This window comes from Trachemys scripta, chromosome 2 (genome assembly GCF_013100865.1).
Source record: "Trachemys scripta elegans isolate TJP31775 chromosome 2, CAS_Tse_1.0, whole genome shotgun sequence".
NCBI lineage: Eukaryota > Metazoa > Chordata > Testudines > Emydidae > Trachemys > Trachemys scripta.
The window spans coordinates 55,090,988-55,109,759 of NC_048299.1; the positions used below are offsets into that span (position 1 = coordinate 55,090,988).

Genomic DNA, 18,772 nt, shown 5'->3' on the forward strand with positions numbered 1-18,772 from the left:
GTAACAACAGCAGCTCCTTTGTTTATGATTCCTGGAGAAAGGGAGGTCTGGTTCTCTTGTATTAAATACTGCCAAAGAAGAACATACAGGAGATAAGTGGAATACCTTATTTATGTCTATTAATGCTTTGGGATGGGGGCACACTGATCTGTCAGCATCTGGTACACTTTTGGTGCTTTTAATCACAAGAAATACAGTAGTAGTGTTTAAGGTGAATTTAGTGACCTTAGTGCATTCCCAGGAACTTTTAGCATTTTCATATTTGCTGGGTTACACATTCATTTTTTGTATAGCCTCGTTGAGAGAAAAAATAAGCCGTAATCAAAATGAAAATTAAGTATTTGTTTTTAAGGAAAATATTATTCATTTAAACAACCTACTTGTTTATGGTTGGCCAGTTGGCTTTAATGCTGGTGGCCTGGGTTTGATTTTGGTCCTGATTTTTCTTCCCCCCCAGCTTTGGAGGCCTTGATTTCAGCTCCTAAATTACATTTATGTAGCATCTTTCAGATAAGCACTAATGAAGCTTCACACACTTCTGAAAGGTAAGTGTTCTCCAGAAGGGCAAACTGAGGCACTGAGCAGTTACGTGATTTGCCTAAGGTTGCACTGTGAGTCATTGGCAGAGCTGGCAACCCAGGAACTCCACTTTCCTACTCTAACCACTAGACAACACTGCCCAATAGTGACCTCTGGACAGCTAAAGATCCAAAACTGATGAGATCCATTTTGGATACTGGATATGGAGGAAAAATGGAGGATCCTTGGGTCTGTCTAGTATGCAGAGGGCACCCAATAGGAGCGATCAGTGTCTGATGTTTCTTCCACACAGAAATTTCCAATTTCTACTGTGTTGCACTTTTTTTATAATATGCTTTATTCTTTATTTATTTTTAGATTAAAAAAGCTCCATCCCAAAGACCACTCATCCTGAGCCCCCATGACATACCTTAAAAGCACGATAAAGAAAAGTTTATGCAGTCAATCAAAGCAGCAGCAGCACTTGTCCTTCCCCACCCACATCTTATACTAAAAAGCAGACCCAATCAGAATTAAAACTCCCACCCCATACTCTTTATTTTATTACTATGTTCCCAAATATACTGGGACCAAGATTTTCAAACATCGCTAGTGATTTTCAGTGCCTTGAATTTTGGGTGCTCAACTTGAGGCACTTGCAAAGGGCTGAGCATTCTCCCTCTAAACATCAGACTCCTGTAAAGCATTTCAGGTGGGGCACCCCAAATTACTAGTCACTTTTGAAAATATTGGCCACTAGTACTTTATATGTTTTAGATTTGCTGTCCAATATGCCACTTTTCATACTTCGCCTCAAATTCAATTTACTTTCTAAAAACTAAAGGTAAGTTAAAAGGCCCATTGGCAACCTAACTTAGCCTGCTGTTTGACCTAGTTTAAAGTTCTTATCCTTTGGTGGGAAATGCTTTCCAGATCTGACTTATAAATATAGCTATTTTGATTTTGGCCCATTTCTACTGTTGGCCCTTTTTAATTCTGAGTTGCCCAAGATGGGGGAGGGTCAGAGAACTCAGCCTCGAGGTTCTAGTAATTTATAAACTTTCACACCAGGCAGCCTCCAACAATCATTTTAGTAATGGAATTATATACAGTCTTTAGTGTTCAACCTGTCTTCTTCCATACCGAGAGTATTGAAAATAGAGAGAAAGTAGTATAGAGGGTATGTGAACAAGAAAGAGATGCTGCAAAAGATCTTATTATCATTTCACGCTCAGATGCCTGTGGAAAACTGTGAAGCTGAGGCTTTTCGTTACATAAACGTTCCTGTAAATGAGATAGCACTGCACAGCAGATAGGAAAACCATTAAACTTTAGCCATCAATGGGCTGGCCTTGCGCATGAGATGCTGATCTCAGTGAGTTTTGACAGGTCTATGTTCAGAATCTTAATTTAGAGAAAAGCGTCTTCCTGATGGTATGTAGCACTTGAAGCATTTTACTGAAATGTGCAACCTTTCATAACAATTTGACATTTAGTGCTCCACTCATCTCCTGTTTCTAAATCCAGCTGTGGAGTTTGGACCAGATCACACAGGGAAATGCAGAGATGTTAGATAATGAGAAAAGACATTTGCTGAGAAAATTAAGGCATCTTAAAGTCTGCAAAGATTTGAGATCTTCATTGCCTTTTCCAACACATTCAGTCCATTCTTAAAGGAACATAGAACTGGGAAATTTGGTCTCTACTCAATCCATAGGGATGGCAATAACATCATAATGTGATTATGCGGGAGTGGGGAGCATGCAGTGTTGAATGCTCATGGAGAGGCTCCATCCAGGCCACTAGCACTGACCCAGAGACTGGGTGTTTTATTTTTGTAACCTTTGGAACTTTTTTCTTTTTCTTTAAACTTCACTAAAATTTGAACATGCTAGAAAACTGTAAAGTGAACGAACAAAAAGGGGGAGTGTTGATCCTCGTCTGCAGCAGTGGCCCTTTACACCTCAGCTCCCACTCTGGCCCCTTTTATATGTTAAACAGTTGGCGTGGCATAAAGAGGCTTTGAAAGCCCCATGTTTGGCTGGGTAAGATTTTCCTGGTGCAGATCCTGTGGAAGAGAGCTGTAAGGCTGCCCTCTGAGGATACCCTTGCAAACCTGTGCATGGCAGGCGCAGGGCTGCAGAGATTCCAGGCAGCTAAGGAATCTCCTGTAGCATAGACAGCCTTCCCCCCTCCCCCGAGCTATCTAAATTACACTGGAAGCTTCTCTAGCCCCCAGAGCAGCCCAGGATCAGGTGGCTGCAAAGGTGGCTTAAAGCCTCTCCAGGCTGCCCCATGGATGGCAGAGCTTCCTGGAATCTCTTAGCGCTGTGGTCCTGCCCATGCCCAGACTCTAGAGGCACAGCACAGAATCTCACCCAGGTTTTAAGGCCCCTTTGCGTTGCCACAGTGGAGTAAAGGGGCTTTGGTGTAAATGAGAATCAGACTCAAAATATCTTTTCCCACAAAATATAATGAAGACAACTAAAGCTGTCTCTGTGGTACACTTGTGAATGGAGGGTGTACAAATTCTATAGGATCTTGCAAAAACTCCCTCTGACTTTGTGATAGGGGCAAGGGCAAAATACAGCAGGAACAGTTATAATAGTTTTTAGCCATCGCAGCTGTAAGTTGATACGTAATGGGCAAATGGGAGTTCTGCCTGCTTATTGGATCAGGCCTGTTAATATTACCTTGATAATTGTATATAGGTTTGGCAGAATTTGATTATTTTTTAAATTATTTCCATGGATATTATCAATTTTCATTTTTAAGGATTTCAAAAACAATGTTATCCATTTTATTTTTCACAGTTGTGCAGAATTATGGGGTTGCTTTTTTTCCAATTTTTATCAATTTAAATTTTCACAATTGTGGGAAGTTATAGGGATGGGATCAGACAATAGGGAGGTCAGACAATACATGTGAGTGGATGGAGTATGAATTAGAAGGAGCAGCTCCACTTCCCTCCCCACAATTCACCAGCCAACATGGCTGCAGTGGGAGATGTGCACTGTCCCAGATACAGATGCCATGGCACAGGATGTGTTATGCCAAGCAGAGGAAAAATAGGAGGTAGATTGTGACTCTCACAATCTTGTTGCCCCATATGTGGAACAGACTGTAAAATAATTTTGCTCATAAAAACCATGGAACCTTCTCCCGGTACATTAGAAAGAAAGACACTAAAATAGGATGGTGATTATCTCTTTCCCCATAATTGTTTTCTAGTAGTTTGATTTACTAGTAATATTTAAAGGTCAGTTTTAAAAAGACAATGTATGTTCTGTGAACATAGACGCTTGTCTCTTGAAAAAAATTGTTTTTTCCTTAGGCAAAGATATTAAAAAGAAACAGCGTGGGGAAATGAAACAAGCTGTCCAAACTTCTGAAAGTTGCACTTCCTCAAGGAATTTCAGCAATGCATAACAACTGGTCTAAAAGGGGATTGGAGCAGTTGAGATATTTTTATTTTCTTTATTTTTAATTTTTTAAATAGGAAGGAGCATGTAATGATTTCTCAAGAGAGCAAATGAAACAATGTTTCGATATTTGTCTTGAAATCATAGCGTTATATGTTATTTACATCAGCACAGCAAACAATTATTTATCTAATAAAAAAATTAAACAGCCCTAAAATAGCAAACATATTTATTTTTCACTGGGTTTTATTTTAAATTTAAAAAGTCTGGAAATCTTTTCTGTTTACATTGTTATTAACTGAACAGAAACAGTTGAATAAATGCAGCTGTGTGTTATATTGAATAGTATGGATAGGGGATGGATATAAACATTGTGATGCTAATATGAACATGAACTTTCTGGTGGATGTTGAGATATTGACCCTAAATTGTATAGGAAGTAGAAGAAATGATAGTTATTATGCTATCCCAGTACCCCCAAAATGAGTGGAATACATACGTACTTTGTTTCAAAGTTGCTGCAACTAAGTATATTGTATTCCTAAGTTTTCCTGAATGTTGGGATTTCAGCTGGTGTTGAGGACTTTTTATTGTCTCCTGGTAAGAAGCAGGTAGCAGCCAGCTTATATGGTTGCAGACCTGGAACATTATTAACTGTGTTTTAGTTGCCTTCAGGTTGGATTATTTTCATGCTCTGGATCTTGCTTTTCTCTTTGGTTCAAAAATGCCCAAATTTGGCAATCTTCAAGATGCTCTGAAAGAGTCTCGAGTTTTCATGGTGAAAGGGTTGGATGGGGATTATTTTGGTGTGGATGCTGAAGAGAAATTTATTTTATGGCTGGGGAGCTGACCTGAGGGCTATTTATATTCTGTGGGGGATAGCTTGGCTTAATGGGTTGCTGGGTCTTTTTCATTTTACATTTGGGGAAATATTTTGAGAACCTCTTAACTGACCTTTTGAAACATTTAATAGGTATATATGCCTTGCAGTGGCACTTACGTGATGGTGATATTGACACAGCAGTTGATATGCCGGTAGATAGTTCTGTTCAAGTGCAACTGGGGAGTAATGATGTAAAAAGTATTGTGCTTCCATGATGTTCACTGCTTTTCTCCACCCAAGTCATGTTTACTTTTAGATTCGGTCTTAGACTGTGCAAATTAATCTACTGTCCCAGAAGGCAGTAAATTTTATACTGCATAGTGGTCAATGCACTGTTCAGTTTTAACCTATTTTACATACTTCTGTGAAATATTAGGATTGATCTTGTGTAAATAAGTGCAGTTCCATGAAGTCATGCTGATTTACATCAGCTGAGAATCTGGCCCATTGAGGGTAAGTGACTTTGGACTTCTTTTTATGAAACACAACAGCTGAAGTCCTGGTCTATTTGCTAAACATGGGAGGAAAGTAAATAAGGCTGGATGATTTCCTGACATAGATAACTCCTGACATGATTGACTCTGTGTTCATATATAATTTATATAGAAGCATTGCACCAGATTTATTCCATTGAAGAAAATGCAGGTGTAGGATTGTTCTGGCTATACTGCACATCTTAACAGTCAAATGACCTTCGCTTTTGTTGAACTGTATTCTAAACACCTTCCTGTCTAACCATCACCTTGTGCAATACTCAGTATTTTTAGCCTTTTAAGCATAGATCAAGCACTATATTTAAACATTTGTCTTGAAGACTAAAATTTGCTCAGTGTGAATAACAGATACTCAGAAAATAGCAATTCAAGATGTCCTGAATTATTTGTTTTTCTTTCTTTTCTTCTAGGTATAACTTACATAATGTGCCACGTCTTGGAAATTTTGTGTGTGTAGGAACATGTAATTAAAATCAAATGTATCTCTAAATGGCAATTGTTTGTATGAGATTTTACTGGACCAGCAGTTATTTGGATTCAGTAAACATAAGAACCTAAAAATATTTTGTGAAAAGTCACATGGCAGAAAATATAAAAAGAAAGAAAAAAAACAGAGGCCCCGTTTCTGCTCTCCATTATGCATGCAAAAAGCCTGATTGACCACCTCCATCTGAAAGCAGCATAGGATTTTCTTGGATGATGGTTGTTTCATAAACTGTATGTGTGGCACCAAGATATGAAAGCAATGGTGCTTTATAAATTGACTGAGGCTCACAGTGTGCACCACTGTAGTAATTTGTTTAGAAATGAACGTCTTAAAAAAAATGAGCAACCTGTTAAAAGAACAAAAGTTCTTGGGGCCTGTGTCCTGGCTAAGGGCTGGCTTATCCTCTCTGAGTTTTGCTGCAGAAGCAATGAAAGTAATGGAAGTCTCTCTAAAACAGCCCCAAATCTATCAGGCTCAGCTCCTTTCCTTCAAAGTGCCACCATTTCACCATTCCAGCCACTGTGTAGAAGTCCATGCTCACAGTTTCCACATAAGAGCCCTATGAGTTCAGTGGGCGGCACAGCTGGGCAGGGAAAGGGCATGGATGAGGGAGAATTGCACTGTATGATATTATCCTGTGAGTAAATGGTCTAGGAATTAATGCCATAAAATGATCTAATGGAATGCTGCATATTAATCTTTAAAGTGCATTTGCTAAGATATAGTGGGCAACATTATTGGCTGAAGCCAAGGAGAACACAATGCAGCTCAGGAAAGGTGTGTGCAGAGGTGGCTTTCAGAAACCTTTGAAAAATGTTCTGTTCAGAAATAATTTGTGCAGTGCATCTTCTGAGCCAACTCTCCCCTGCCTTGCACTTACAGTACTCATTTATACCTATGTTAACGTGGGTGTAAAATGTATTTTGCACTCACTTTGCATACATGTAAATGACTGTGTTAAGTGCAAGGCAGGGGAGAGTCACACTTTCTATTCTGAGTAAGAAACTTCTGCTTCTTAGAAATCGAACTGCTCACACTTTTTATCCTTTGCTTTAACTAATAATCCTCTTTGTCATTTTGATTTCATAATAACATTGTCAGCAACTGATTGTTAGATTGCAAAGGATTATGACTTTGCGTGAGGAGAATTTGTGAGATTCTGCAGGAAATGATGGAAAATCTCCTTTACAATACACTGTTTCCTGCTAAAAATGATCCCCACCTTCTTAAAGCTCTCAGCAGAAAACACACATATCAGTATTCTCCATGGTAAAATGAATATGCAGCTGGACAGAGGGTTACATTCTTGCTTCAAAATGCTGATCTGCATGTGTAAGAGGAAAAGATTTACATAACTGAACCTGATCCTTGGGGTTCAGTTTTGTCCTCTGAGGCATGCAAGAGCAATACGTGATTTTTCCTTGCTACAGCACACAATCTTGTGTGAGATATGTTGAAAATGGGGTCATTCTTTTACTGTGCCTGGGTTCCTGCTTGTTGGCAGGTCTTCAAATTTTGTATTGATTCCAAAGTCTGAACAGTAACAAATAATACACAATATCACATTCTTCCACCCTCCCAAAGTGGTCCAAATTTTATTGGCATAAATTCTAAGCAGCAAAGAGGATGGATACTATTAGAGAACTCTATAAATTGGTACTTTAACAGATAAATTTACTAGCTTATATCCTGGGAAACTGAAGCTTTGTACTCCTTGGACAGTCTGTATCTAGTTTCTTCTGCCATATCATGGCCATAGTCATGTAACACCTGCACTGAATGTAACCCCCTGAAAACTAGTTATATTTTAAAACAACCAAAAGGAGGAACTTGGTTGGAAAGTTGAATGATGTGTCTACGGCATCAGGTACTGCTGCAGTGGGAGGGAGTAGTAATAAAAACAGCTAGTTGACTAACCACTTCCCTTCATTGTTACTTGTAATTTTTTATGTCAGTTATAATATTAGCAGAGCGCTGCTAGTTTTCAAAACCACTGAGAGCTATATAAATGAGACAAATGTACACTCGGACCGGTAAGTTAATTTTATTTAAGATCTAAGGTGAAGGTTAAAGTGGAAATTAAGTGCAATGTTTAAAATTTTAAAAACTTTGTTTTACAAGTTGCAGCCTTTGGGTAATCATTTGAAATACAGTATAACAGATTGTATTATGCAGAAAAATGCAGATCACATGGACACAGGTGCTAAAATAACAAGTTGACTTAAAGGAAGGTCATGCTGTCTGCCTATGTCCCCATTCCCTTGATGAGGAAATGTCCATTTAACTACTGATTCTTCTTAATACTGTTTATTCTTCAAAGTATTAAGAGCAAAAAAAAAAGGGGGGGGGGCAGTCCTGAGTTGGGGAGAGTAGAAGATGATAGAGATTAATTGATTAGTTGATCTTTTTGCAGAGAGTTGAAAATGTAGATCCTTATGTAAATGTTAAGTATTAGTACTTTATTGTATGCAGCCCTTTGCCTCCATGTCACTTGGTTGAATGCAGCCTCATTTATTCCTGTAACCATTTGGTGGCTGTTTGCTAGGTCTAATTTGGTGGTCTCTATCCCGTTCCTAGTAAATAAGTGTTCATGTAGCAGGGAACATCATCACGGTTGGTACTATAGTGGAACCTCAGAGTTACAAACACCTCAGAAATGGAGGTTGTTCATAACTCTGAAATGTTTGTAACTCTGAACATTTACCTTACCAAAACTTTTTTTAAACTTTCCCCTTATTTTCTTTAGTAGTTTGTTTAACACAGTACTGTATTTTATTTGCTGCCTATTTTTATTTTTTGTCTCTGCTCCTGCCTGATAGTCTACTTCCAGTTTCAAATGAGGTGTGTGGTTGACCGGTCAGTTGGTAACTCTGAGGTTCTATTGTAATTTGAAAACTTGTGGCTTGTCTAAGCAGTGGCCATGGAATGGATATTGAACCATTCACTACCCCATCCATGGTGGAGATATAACACACTAGTACTCCTTCTGCCTGGTGTGTTCCTTGTTGATGAGGATTTCATTCTCTGGGGGTATGATTACACAGCAGTTGGAAGCATGTTTCTCAGCATGGGTAGACAGACAGGTGCTAAAAATACCTGTTTAGCGGGGGTAGCATGGGTAGCAGCTCAGGCTAGCTGTCTGAGTGCAACCCACCTGGATTCCCTGGGTACATACTTGGGTGGCTGACCCAAGCTGCCACCCATACTGCGCAAGCTACAATGCTGTTTTTAGCATGCTAACTTGAGCAGAGCTAGTGTATGTCTGTCTGTCTACTCAAGCTGGGAGGGTGAGACCAGCACTAAATAACCTGAATTTGAAGTAATGTTATTTTAGTTAAGTTAAGTTAAGGCTGAAACTCTGATCTTAACTTACCTCATTAGGCTTACCCAATATTTGGAGACCATTGCAATTTAAGGCCCTGATCCTACGTTTAACTGGTTTAAGTGGGCGTTGGATTGGATCCTAAGTACACAAGCACATGTATTGACAATGGAGTTTCAGCTGTAACAACATTTTATTTCATGCTCTGTTTTTTTTAATAAGGCACATGTGATCTGAGTATCTAGGCCCCAAACAAAACTATGAAAAAGAAAACAAATTCAAAATAAATGCCATGTTCTGTCTTGGGCTGATGGTTTACGGAGATCGGTCAATTTATATGATCAATGACTTTTATTTAATTATGAGTGTTGTTCCTGGGGAAGGCTTTATCAAAAATGTGTGGAGAAAAAAAAACTGATGGCTTTTTAGGTGTCATCATCTGTGGTAATGCCAACCTGAAGTCACTTCAGTTGGTATGTGAGCACAGATGTTAAGCTCTATAGTCAGTGTGGTTATTTCATCATCGACTCAGATTCCTACTTTTTTTTTTCAAAATAGTTTCTTCCTTTTGCCAGTGATTACTTGTAAAAAAAAAAATAATAATAATAATAACTGACTGGATTATATTTGGCTTTTTTGTTTTAAGTAGTGAAAGCACTCCACTAAATCACCTGGAAACTTAATGAAAACAAACAGATGTAGTACAGAAAGGAAAACAGCATCTGAAACCACCGAACATGCTTGCTTTGCTTGCTGTTCTCTCACTGAAAAATGGTGGAAATAATTTAAACAGAGGTTGGTACAAGACAAAATGTGGGCATTTGTGTATCAAGTTTCAGCCAAGAGCAAAATGTTATATGCCAGCTATAGAATAGTTGTCTCTTACATGATAATAAACCAATATTTTATTATAAAAGTTTAATCATAAAGTATCTTTAACATTAATGGCACTAGAGGGCACTGCCATAAAGAAGCAAATTGTAAATCCAGTAGGTAAGGGAACAAAACAACGTGATAACAATTCTTATAGTAAACAAGTTATACAGTAGCAGAGGCTGCAGAATGCATTGCTGTTTAAGGTCATTGGTCTCAGTCATCTGAGTTAAGTGAAGAGACATACCGTCTTGTCATAAAATAATTTCACGTTGAGCTATCACCCAAATCAAAACTGGCTGGCTCATCTGGCCTGTTTTGAGGGGAGATTGATACACCCAATGTGCATTACCTTGTGCGTATCTACATTGAATTTCTTTATTATTCTTTTGCCCAGTTATCTACTTCTGTTAGTTCCTTCTGGAATTCTTCATGGTTCTCCCTAATCCCCCAAAATATTGTGCATGTCATAAATAGATTTTGACTCTTCATTCTTCACAGTGTTGCAACTACTGCAGTATTTGGGGTCAGAGCCTCAGCTGGTGTAAATTGTCATAGCTTCATTAACTTCAGTTGAGTTATGATGATTTACCCAAGTTAAGGATCTGGCTGTTGGTGTTTTTTCCCCAAAGCCCCAGCTGGAATCATTTGAGTATCTGAGTTTTTATTTTAAATAATAATAATGAAAAGTTTTCTAGCCCTCATGGTTGGGGTTGGAAATACTGTATGCACCCCACACTTCAGCATATTGCACATAAAAATAAGCAAGGCAGCAATATCTTGAATCTAAAGTACACTTACTTCTTTCCCACCAAAGAACTAAACCAGTCCCAACGTCGAAACCCTTTGTGACTATTGGGGAAAGGGGACAATTGAATGACAGAAAACATGGATGTCAGACAACAAGGCAATCTTTTGTGAAGTTTAAGAAATATAAATGAATAAAACAATGGAGTTAATTAAAATTCAGTTGGTTATTAAACACTAAATTAAAATGACAGTGAAAGAACAGCCTTAGGTGTGTGACTATGCATTTTAAAGCGTTACATTTAATGTTTATGCAAAAGTAAGTCTTTTTATAGTTTAAAAAGTGATTAGCACCTTGGCAGTACAGCTCTCAAGATTTTTTTTTTTTTTTTGGTAACACTGCATAAGATTTTAAGGTTTTGTTTTAAAATTTGACCTATTTAGCAAAAAAGTTCTGCTTAACACCAGCATAATATATTCCCTCTGTTTTGCAAGTACCTTTGGGTAATGTATTGTAGAGAAAAGTAATCTCATCTAGGAGTGTAAATGGACCTTATCACATTTAAAGATATAGTTTATTCACTCCTTCTGCCTAATTTAGCCCTCAAATACAGACCTGTCTTTAATGATACTACATTTTAATAATACTACATTCTATCAACTGGGGGCACCTTACCAGCAAACTTTGTCTGGCTGATTAAGAAAGGCCTTCCCTTGAAGTCAGATGGCATGACTTAGTAAATCTTAATCAGTCTCTTTTTGTTACAAAGACAAGTTTTCACTTACTTTTTTAGGAGGTCATAACACACTGTAGTTAGCTGAGTATCAATGTGTAGGGCCTAGGGTTGCCAACTTTCTGATTGCAGAAAACCAAACACCCCTGCCCCTTCCCTGAGGCCCCGCCCCTGCCCCTTCTCTGAGGCCCCGCCCCTGCTCACTCCATCCCCCCTCCCGCTGTTGCTCGCTCCCCCCCACCCTTGCTCACTCATTTTCACCAGGCTGGGACAGGTAGGAGTGGGTGACAGCTCTGGCTGGGGGTGCAGGCTCTGGGGTGTGGCCAGAAATGAGGGGTTCAGAGTGTGGGAGGGAGCTCTGGGCTGGGACAGGGGGTGGAGGGGTGAGGGCTCCGGCTGGGGGTGCGGACTTTGGGGTGGGGCCAGGGATGAGAGGTTTGGGGTGCAGGAGGGGGCTCAGGGCTGGGGCTGGGAGTTGGGGTGTGGGCTCCGGGAGGGAATTTGGGTGCAGGAGGGAGCTCAGGGCTGGGGCAGAGGGTTGGGGCATGGGAAGAGGTGCGGGGTGCAGACTCTGGGCAGTGCTTGCTCCGGGCAGCTCCCTGGAAGTGGCCAGTATGTCCCTGTGGCTCCTAGGCAGAGGTGTGCCCAGGCATCTCTGCGCACTGCCCCTGCCCACAAGTGCAGCTCCTATTGGCCATGGTTCCCAGCTGATGGGAGCTGTGGAGCCAGCACTCGGTGGCGGTGACAGCGCACAGGGCTCCCTGTCTTCCCCTGAGCCTAGGAGCCAGAGGGGGGACATACCATGGAGCCTGCCTTAGCCCCACTGCGCAGCTGACCGGACTTTTAGCGGCCTGCCACCAGGGTTCCTTTTCAATTGGGTGTTCCAGTTGAAAACCAGATGCCTGGCAACCCTAGAAGGGCCCTAGAAGACCAAAAGTAGTACCTCTACAAATGGATAGGATAACCCACCAGAGGCAAAGTCTGCCTGCCACAGAAGGTAAAATCAACGCCACACAGCTTCACATCAGTGGGCTGCAGAGGTGCTTGGGAAACGAGATCTCATAAGCGAACACCATTGAGCATAAAAATCAATGTTTTTAATTTAAATTGGATTTTTTTTAATTTAAATTGATTTTTTTTTGTTTAAATAAAATACAGGTGTATTTTTACAAATCTGTTTCAAATTATTTTTGACAACCCATTTTTAGGCCTAAATCATTTAAATTAAATACAAAAAAAAAAAAAATTAAGCAGTACATATTTTCTTCCAAGTTTTTAAAGAAAGTCAGACCACTGAACTAGTGGAAGTCACTGACTAAGAACCTGGAAACAGAGTTTGCTGAAGTGCTAAACCAGCTTTTGACAGCAGTACCCTCTTCTGCAGAGCTCTTCTTCAGCTTTGGAAAACATACTCTGTGTGTGACAGCTGAATATAAGGTCGAGCAGATTGTTTAACAACCTTCCCCCCAGCTGCCTCCCTCTCCTGCTTAACCCCCCCCCCCCTTTGACTGGAGGAGTGTTAACAGGCCACTTCACCTTGAATGTTCTCTTGAAATATGTGTTAATTACTTAGGCTAAACAATCTGTTCCATCTTGTATTTAGCCATGACACTATGAGTCCTGGTCAATGCTACAAAGTTAGGTCGACTCAACTTACGTCAACCTAATTCTAAGGCGGTCTACACTATGCACGTTACAACGGTGCGGCACAGCCACACCGTTGTAAGGTAGGCAGCGTAGCCACTCTTTGTTTCTCCTGACAACAAAATAAAATCACCCGCAATGAGGGGCTGTCCACACCGGCGCTTTTCGTCGTTAAAACTTTTATCATTCAGGGAGTGGTTTTTTTCATGCCCCTGAGTGACAAAAGTTTTAATGACAAAAGTGCAGTGTAGACATAGCCTAAATGTCTACATTAAAATTTCACTCCAATATAATTTGCTCACTACACTGACTTAATAACTCTACCTCCATGAGAGGTGTAGAGTCAGTGTCAATGTAGTTAGGTCAATGCAGTGTCTGTATAAACACTGTGTTGCTTACATTGACTATTGCTGGCTTTCAGAAGCAATCCCATGATGTCTGACACTGACAGTTCAATTGGTGCAAGTGCTCCAGGTGAGGATGTGCATCGCTGACACAAGAAGCATAGGCTATTTCTGGGCCTGGGGGAATTCTGCACCAAAAAATTAAAAATTCTGTGCACAATATTTTAAAATTCTGCAAAATTCTGCATACTCCCCAACCCTCCATGGCTTAGCTGTGGGGTGCACCCCCATCCCAGACACCTGCACCTCCCTCACCCCAAAAAGCCCAGTTGTGGGGCACCCCCCAGCCCAGACACCCACATCCCCTACATCCCCAGAACCCAGAGAAAGAAACAGCTTGATGCTGGGTCCAAGGCTTGCACGGCATTGCCTCCTTCCTTCAGGATGTGCCAGGAACCGCAGCTGCTGGGAACTCCCCAGCTCCCCCTCTCCCAGTGTCCTGTATTTCAAGATGGAGAGCCGGGCTCTGCTGGGTCCAGCAGCCCCTAGTGGCGGCCAGCAGCTCCTAGTGGCAGCCAGCAGCTCTGCAGCACCAATTCTGTGGAGAAATATGAAATTCAGCACAGAACATTAATTCTGTGCAAATTCTGCATTGCACAGTGTACTCCTGAGGGAATTGCATGGTAAAGTATAGATACACACAAGCAACATAATTACTGCTGCAGCTGTATGCTGATAAGTTATGTCGACTTAATTTTGTAGTGCAGATATGCCCTAAGTATGTTTTCCAGACCTGAAGAAGAGCTCTGTATAAGCTTGAAAGCTTGTCTCTCTTACTAACAATAGTTGGTCTGATAAAAGAAATTGCCTCATCCATGTTGTCTCTCTCTAATTCTGTTTCCAAACTTTCAACTGTGAAGGGCCTGAGGACCTTTTAAAATTTCTTCCATATCAAATCAGCCAAGGAAGAATTGTATTGGTTATTACATTATGGTAGACCTACCAACCACCAATATGATTCAAATAAATCTGTATTAGCCTAGGTAGATTCTAGGCTGTAGTGTACACTTACAATGCTACAGTGGCACAGCTGCAGTTGTGTTAAGGTAGTGTTGTAAGCATAGAGACTTACTACAGCGACGGGAGGGGTTCTCCTGTTGCTGTATGTAATTCACCTCCTCAAGAGATGGTAGCTAGGGCGAAGGAGGAATTATTCCGTCAACACTGGGGGTTAGGTTAGTCTCTTGGGTGTGGACATTTCAAACCCATGAGAGATGTAGCTATGCAGATGTCACTACACTGTTCACTGTAAACCAGCCCTGTGACTCCACTCATGGGTTGGAATGTGTAAGGAGGTACTTGTTCTGGCTTTGCATATTTGCTGCCAAGAGAGAGACCCATTGGAACCAAAAGCAACATCCCAGGCTTCTTGACCTTAGATGCTTATGAAGTAACAAAAGGCAAACTGTAATTTCCATTAAGAGGCGCATAAACCTCATAGCTTAGTTTAGCTTTTTTGACTGTATGAATAAAAATATCAGTCTTGTTTATAGTGGCAGCATTTTTTATAGTGAATGGTTATCATACTTGACATCAAGTCTAAAGTTTTAATGCCTGATTGAATAAAACAAGAAGGCAAAATTTATGAAGAAAAGGCCAAGACTGCCCTCTTAGGACAATAGTGTCAATTTAATAATTAGGTCCAATTAAAGAAATATGCCTGTTGTTTTCAACGTCAATTTAAATACCGGTATTTCCTCGCTCCAGCTAGAGAAGACAAAAACGATGTCAGCACTATGGCTTATGTCAGCATAACTTATGTTGTTCAGGGGTGTGAATAAACCACCCCCTGAGTGATATAAGTTACACCGAGATAAGCAGCGGTGGGGACAGTACTATGTTCGCAGGAAAGCTTCTCCCATCGACATAGCTACTGCCTCTCGCAGAGATGGTTTTATTATCTCCTGTTGGCGTAGAGCTGTGGTGTGCAACCTGAGGCCCATCATGGCAAGCTGATTGCGGGCCGCCAGACATTTTGCTGACATTGACCATCTGCAGGCACAACCTCCCAAAGCTCCCAGTGGCTGTGGCTCACGGTTCCCGGCCACTTTCCCATTCCCTGCCACTTCCTGCAGCTCCCATTGCCCGGGAATAGCAAACTGCAGCCACTGGGAGCTGCGGGGGGCCATGCCTGCAGATGGTCAACGTCAGCAAAATGTCTCATGGCCCGCAATGTTTACCTCAGATTACCCTAATGGGCCACATGTGGCCCACAGGCCGCAGTTTGCCCACTACTGGCGTAGAGTGTCCTCACCAGATGTACTGCAGCAGTACAACTGCATCAGTGCAGCTGCTTGGGTTGCCAACCCTCCAGGATTGGCCTGGGTTCTCTAGGGAATAAAGAGTAATCTTTAATTAAAGATTATGTCATGTGATTAAATCTCCAGAAATATATCCAACCAAAATTGGCAACCTTAGCAGCTGCAGCGCTCTGTGTGTAGACAACCCCTACGTTTCCTCGTAGGTGTTTTCTGAAATAATTTTTATGACAAGAAATAAAATTTTGACAAGGCTATCACTTCTAATTTGTAGTAAGTAATTCAAATAAACACTAAGAACAATCTCTTCAATGTATTATTTTCCAGTGTGGTCTATGGTCAAAATAATAATTTTCTCTCTTGAGCTGAAAGTCACAAGACTGAATTTTGTAGTTGTATTTTGTACATTGTTTGCATATCCACTATTTTGCATAATAGCTATTGTTATGGACTTACATGAGAGGCTGCTACATTTAAAATGCTTTCGGGGGAACATAATGTCAGCTGTTCATTCAGATAGAGAAAGTTGACTGTAATCAAAATTGTGTTTCATGTTCCTATACTTAGTGTTTTTCTTACTTTGCACTAAAATGGATTTAGATGGAAAATGTTTGGGATACATTACAGAAGCCTCTTATGAGAAGCATCTTACCTATCCAGAACGATTTGGATGCCTGCAGAGGGGTCTTTCTACAGTATCCCCCGCCATGTATTGGAATAGATACTGGGGCTATGGTAAGTAATGTAAATTCTTGCTTACAATTACCCATACATTTTAACACAGGGCGCAAGTGTTTGACAAATATATTTGTCCTCTTTGCATTGGATTTTCTCCTCTGAGACCAAAATATGGAATTCCAAGATCATTCATCCAAACTGTAAAGCAATTTCATGCTTGGTAATGAGAATGAATGAACATTTTATTTTGCCAAGCTAATTGCTTAGAATGAGACAGGGATCTTATAAATTAATCTTTTTTTGCTCACAAATACCACAGAGAATAACAAAGCGTGCTTCTAGATTGGGCAGAAGTAATGTGCAGATATATGAGTGAGCTTTCCAAATGTGATTGGCTAATTTTGAATATGTAGGAAAACTTAGTCTGGACAACAGATTTGTTGTGTTTCACTTGAGGAAATAAGTTGTCATTACATAAGCATGCTGAGGCTATATCGAAGTTGGTAGCTACACAATTCTCCAGCAACAACTGCAAAGTTTGAGATTGCTGTTCTAGCGTATACCTGCAGTATTATATAATTCTTGTCAAGACACAAACTTATAAAATGCAGTAAGTTCAGGGGAAATACTTGACACATTATTAAATGTTTGGTTTAATTTTTGACAGGACTTTCCCATTCTTATTGTGGGAAATTATTCAGGAGTGCAACTGAAAATGAGATTTTTTTTTTTTTTTGGCTGACCAGTAGCACAGTCCAGTTAAATTAGGGCCCCATCCTGCCGGGTGCTAAGCACCGTTACCTATCATTCTGCTCAGTGGGAGTTTTGGCAGAGCCAGGAATGTAGTATCAGGCCTACGATGGACATGTATGAGAGGGTTTGTATTTACATGGCACATTTTCATATTTACTTGGACTGCAAGATAATACATCAAATTTCAGACTGTCTGAGAACAATAGACATGAGTAAAGTCTTTGTAAGATATATGTTGGGAATAATTTACTGTTTCTGTTATAATGTTTCATTTTTTATTACTTATTCTTAGGTATTTTTTTATTTAAAAATTTTTTTTTTGTATTTTGTGATTGACTTGTGAATTTTTAACAAACTTGTTGTATTATAAATTACCTGAAAATATTTTCTCAATCCATTCACAAGCAAATATATTGCTCAGTAACTTGATGTGTAGGAAATGGAGAGAGAACAATTGCTTGGAGTACACCTCAGTAATTCCTAATTCCTTACCAATAAAATTCACTTATGCTCTTAAATAGCTGGAATCACCCAAGGGCCACCCATTTATAGATTTTTTTTTTCATTTACCCATGCAGTTGTTTTTATGTTATTAAGCATCATCCATTGAAAATTTTGTGTATAATTGTTGGTACAAAATTATCCATGTTGTGCATACCTTTTTCGGTCAATGTGGGTCCACAATGTTAATAATAGCTAGTAACACATCAGTGTTTCTCCCCAGCCTTGCTAAGGACTCAACAAAAACACAGTTCCTCAACTCACCCAGGGCCACAGGTCCCATGGTTTTTCCCTCCTTTAGTTCTCAGGTTAAAACAAGGAGGAGAACATAAAAATGAGTCTTAGAGTGGCATTTTATATAGTGTGTGTGTATAATATTATATGTAATGTGTGTATGTGTGTGTGTGTATACAGACACAGTACTCATTATGTAATATAGGAAAGTGAAGTAGTCCACGTGGGTTTTTTAGCTTGATAAAAGGTTAGGCACATAATATAATAGTAGCTCCATCATAGCATATTGTAGGTATTCTGTAAGCATAAGCATTTTCAAAATAGATCAGGCCCACATTTTCTTGTGCTCAGTGCTCGCAATTGGGAACAGAATTTCAAAACAGCTAAAAGAACCGGCAGCTCCCATTGTGACATTTAGAGCTAGATTTTCAAAAAAGCAGAGCGCTCAACAAGCTGATGACTTTTGAAAATCTGGCCAGTTATGTAGGTGCCTAAGTAATCTAAGTTCCTTTGAAAATCTAGCCTCACTTTGGTATATGTTTCTTTTCCAAAGATACAGCTTTAAGCAGCTTTTCTGAGAGCTTAAAAAATTTAACCCGATGGCATAAAATGCTACTTTTTCATTCCAGACAGTTATAAAAACACATACAAATCTGGCTATCCGCAAATAGCGTGTGAGAGACGTCTAGAAGAAAAACAGGATTTGTCTAACTCTCTATATACCTAAGCAAGGAAGTAGTAAAAATTTAGCTCTATTCAGAAGGTCATGCAAAAGGTAGTCATTGTTATAGACCAGTGATATTTTACTAATACTGAAAA

At 39.9% G+C, this 18,772-nt stretch overlaps 1 protein-coding gene across 2 annotated transcripts in view; it reads left to right on the forward strand.

Annotated features, from left to right (window-relative positions):
- The first annotated feature begins 7,745 nt into the window (after positions 1 to 7,745).
- Positions 7,746 to 18,772, forward strand: part of HDAC9 (histone deacetylase 9) — a 527,149-nt gene continuing 516,122 nt past the window's right edge. For both annotated transcript variants that reach the window (XM_034760576.1, XM_034760577.1), the window contains exons 1-2: positions 7,746 to 7,838; positions 16,388 to 16,522. In XM_034760576.1, coding sequence (XP_034616467.1) covers positions 7,814 to 7,838; positions 16,388 to 16,522 — 160 coding nt within the window. In that variant the 5' untranslated portion in view covers positions 7,746 to 7,813. The remainder of the gene's footprint in view (positions 7,839 to 16,387; positions 16,523 to 18,772) is intronic.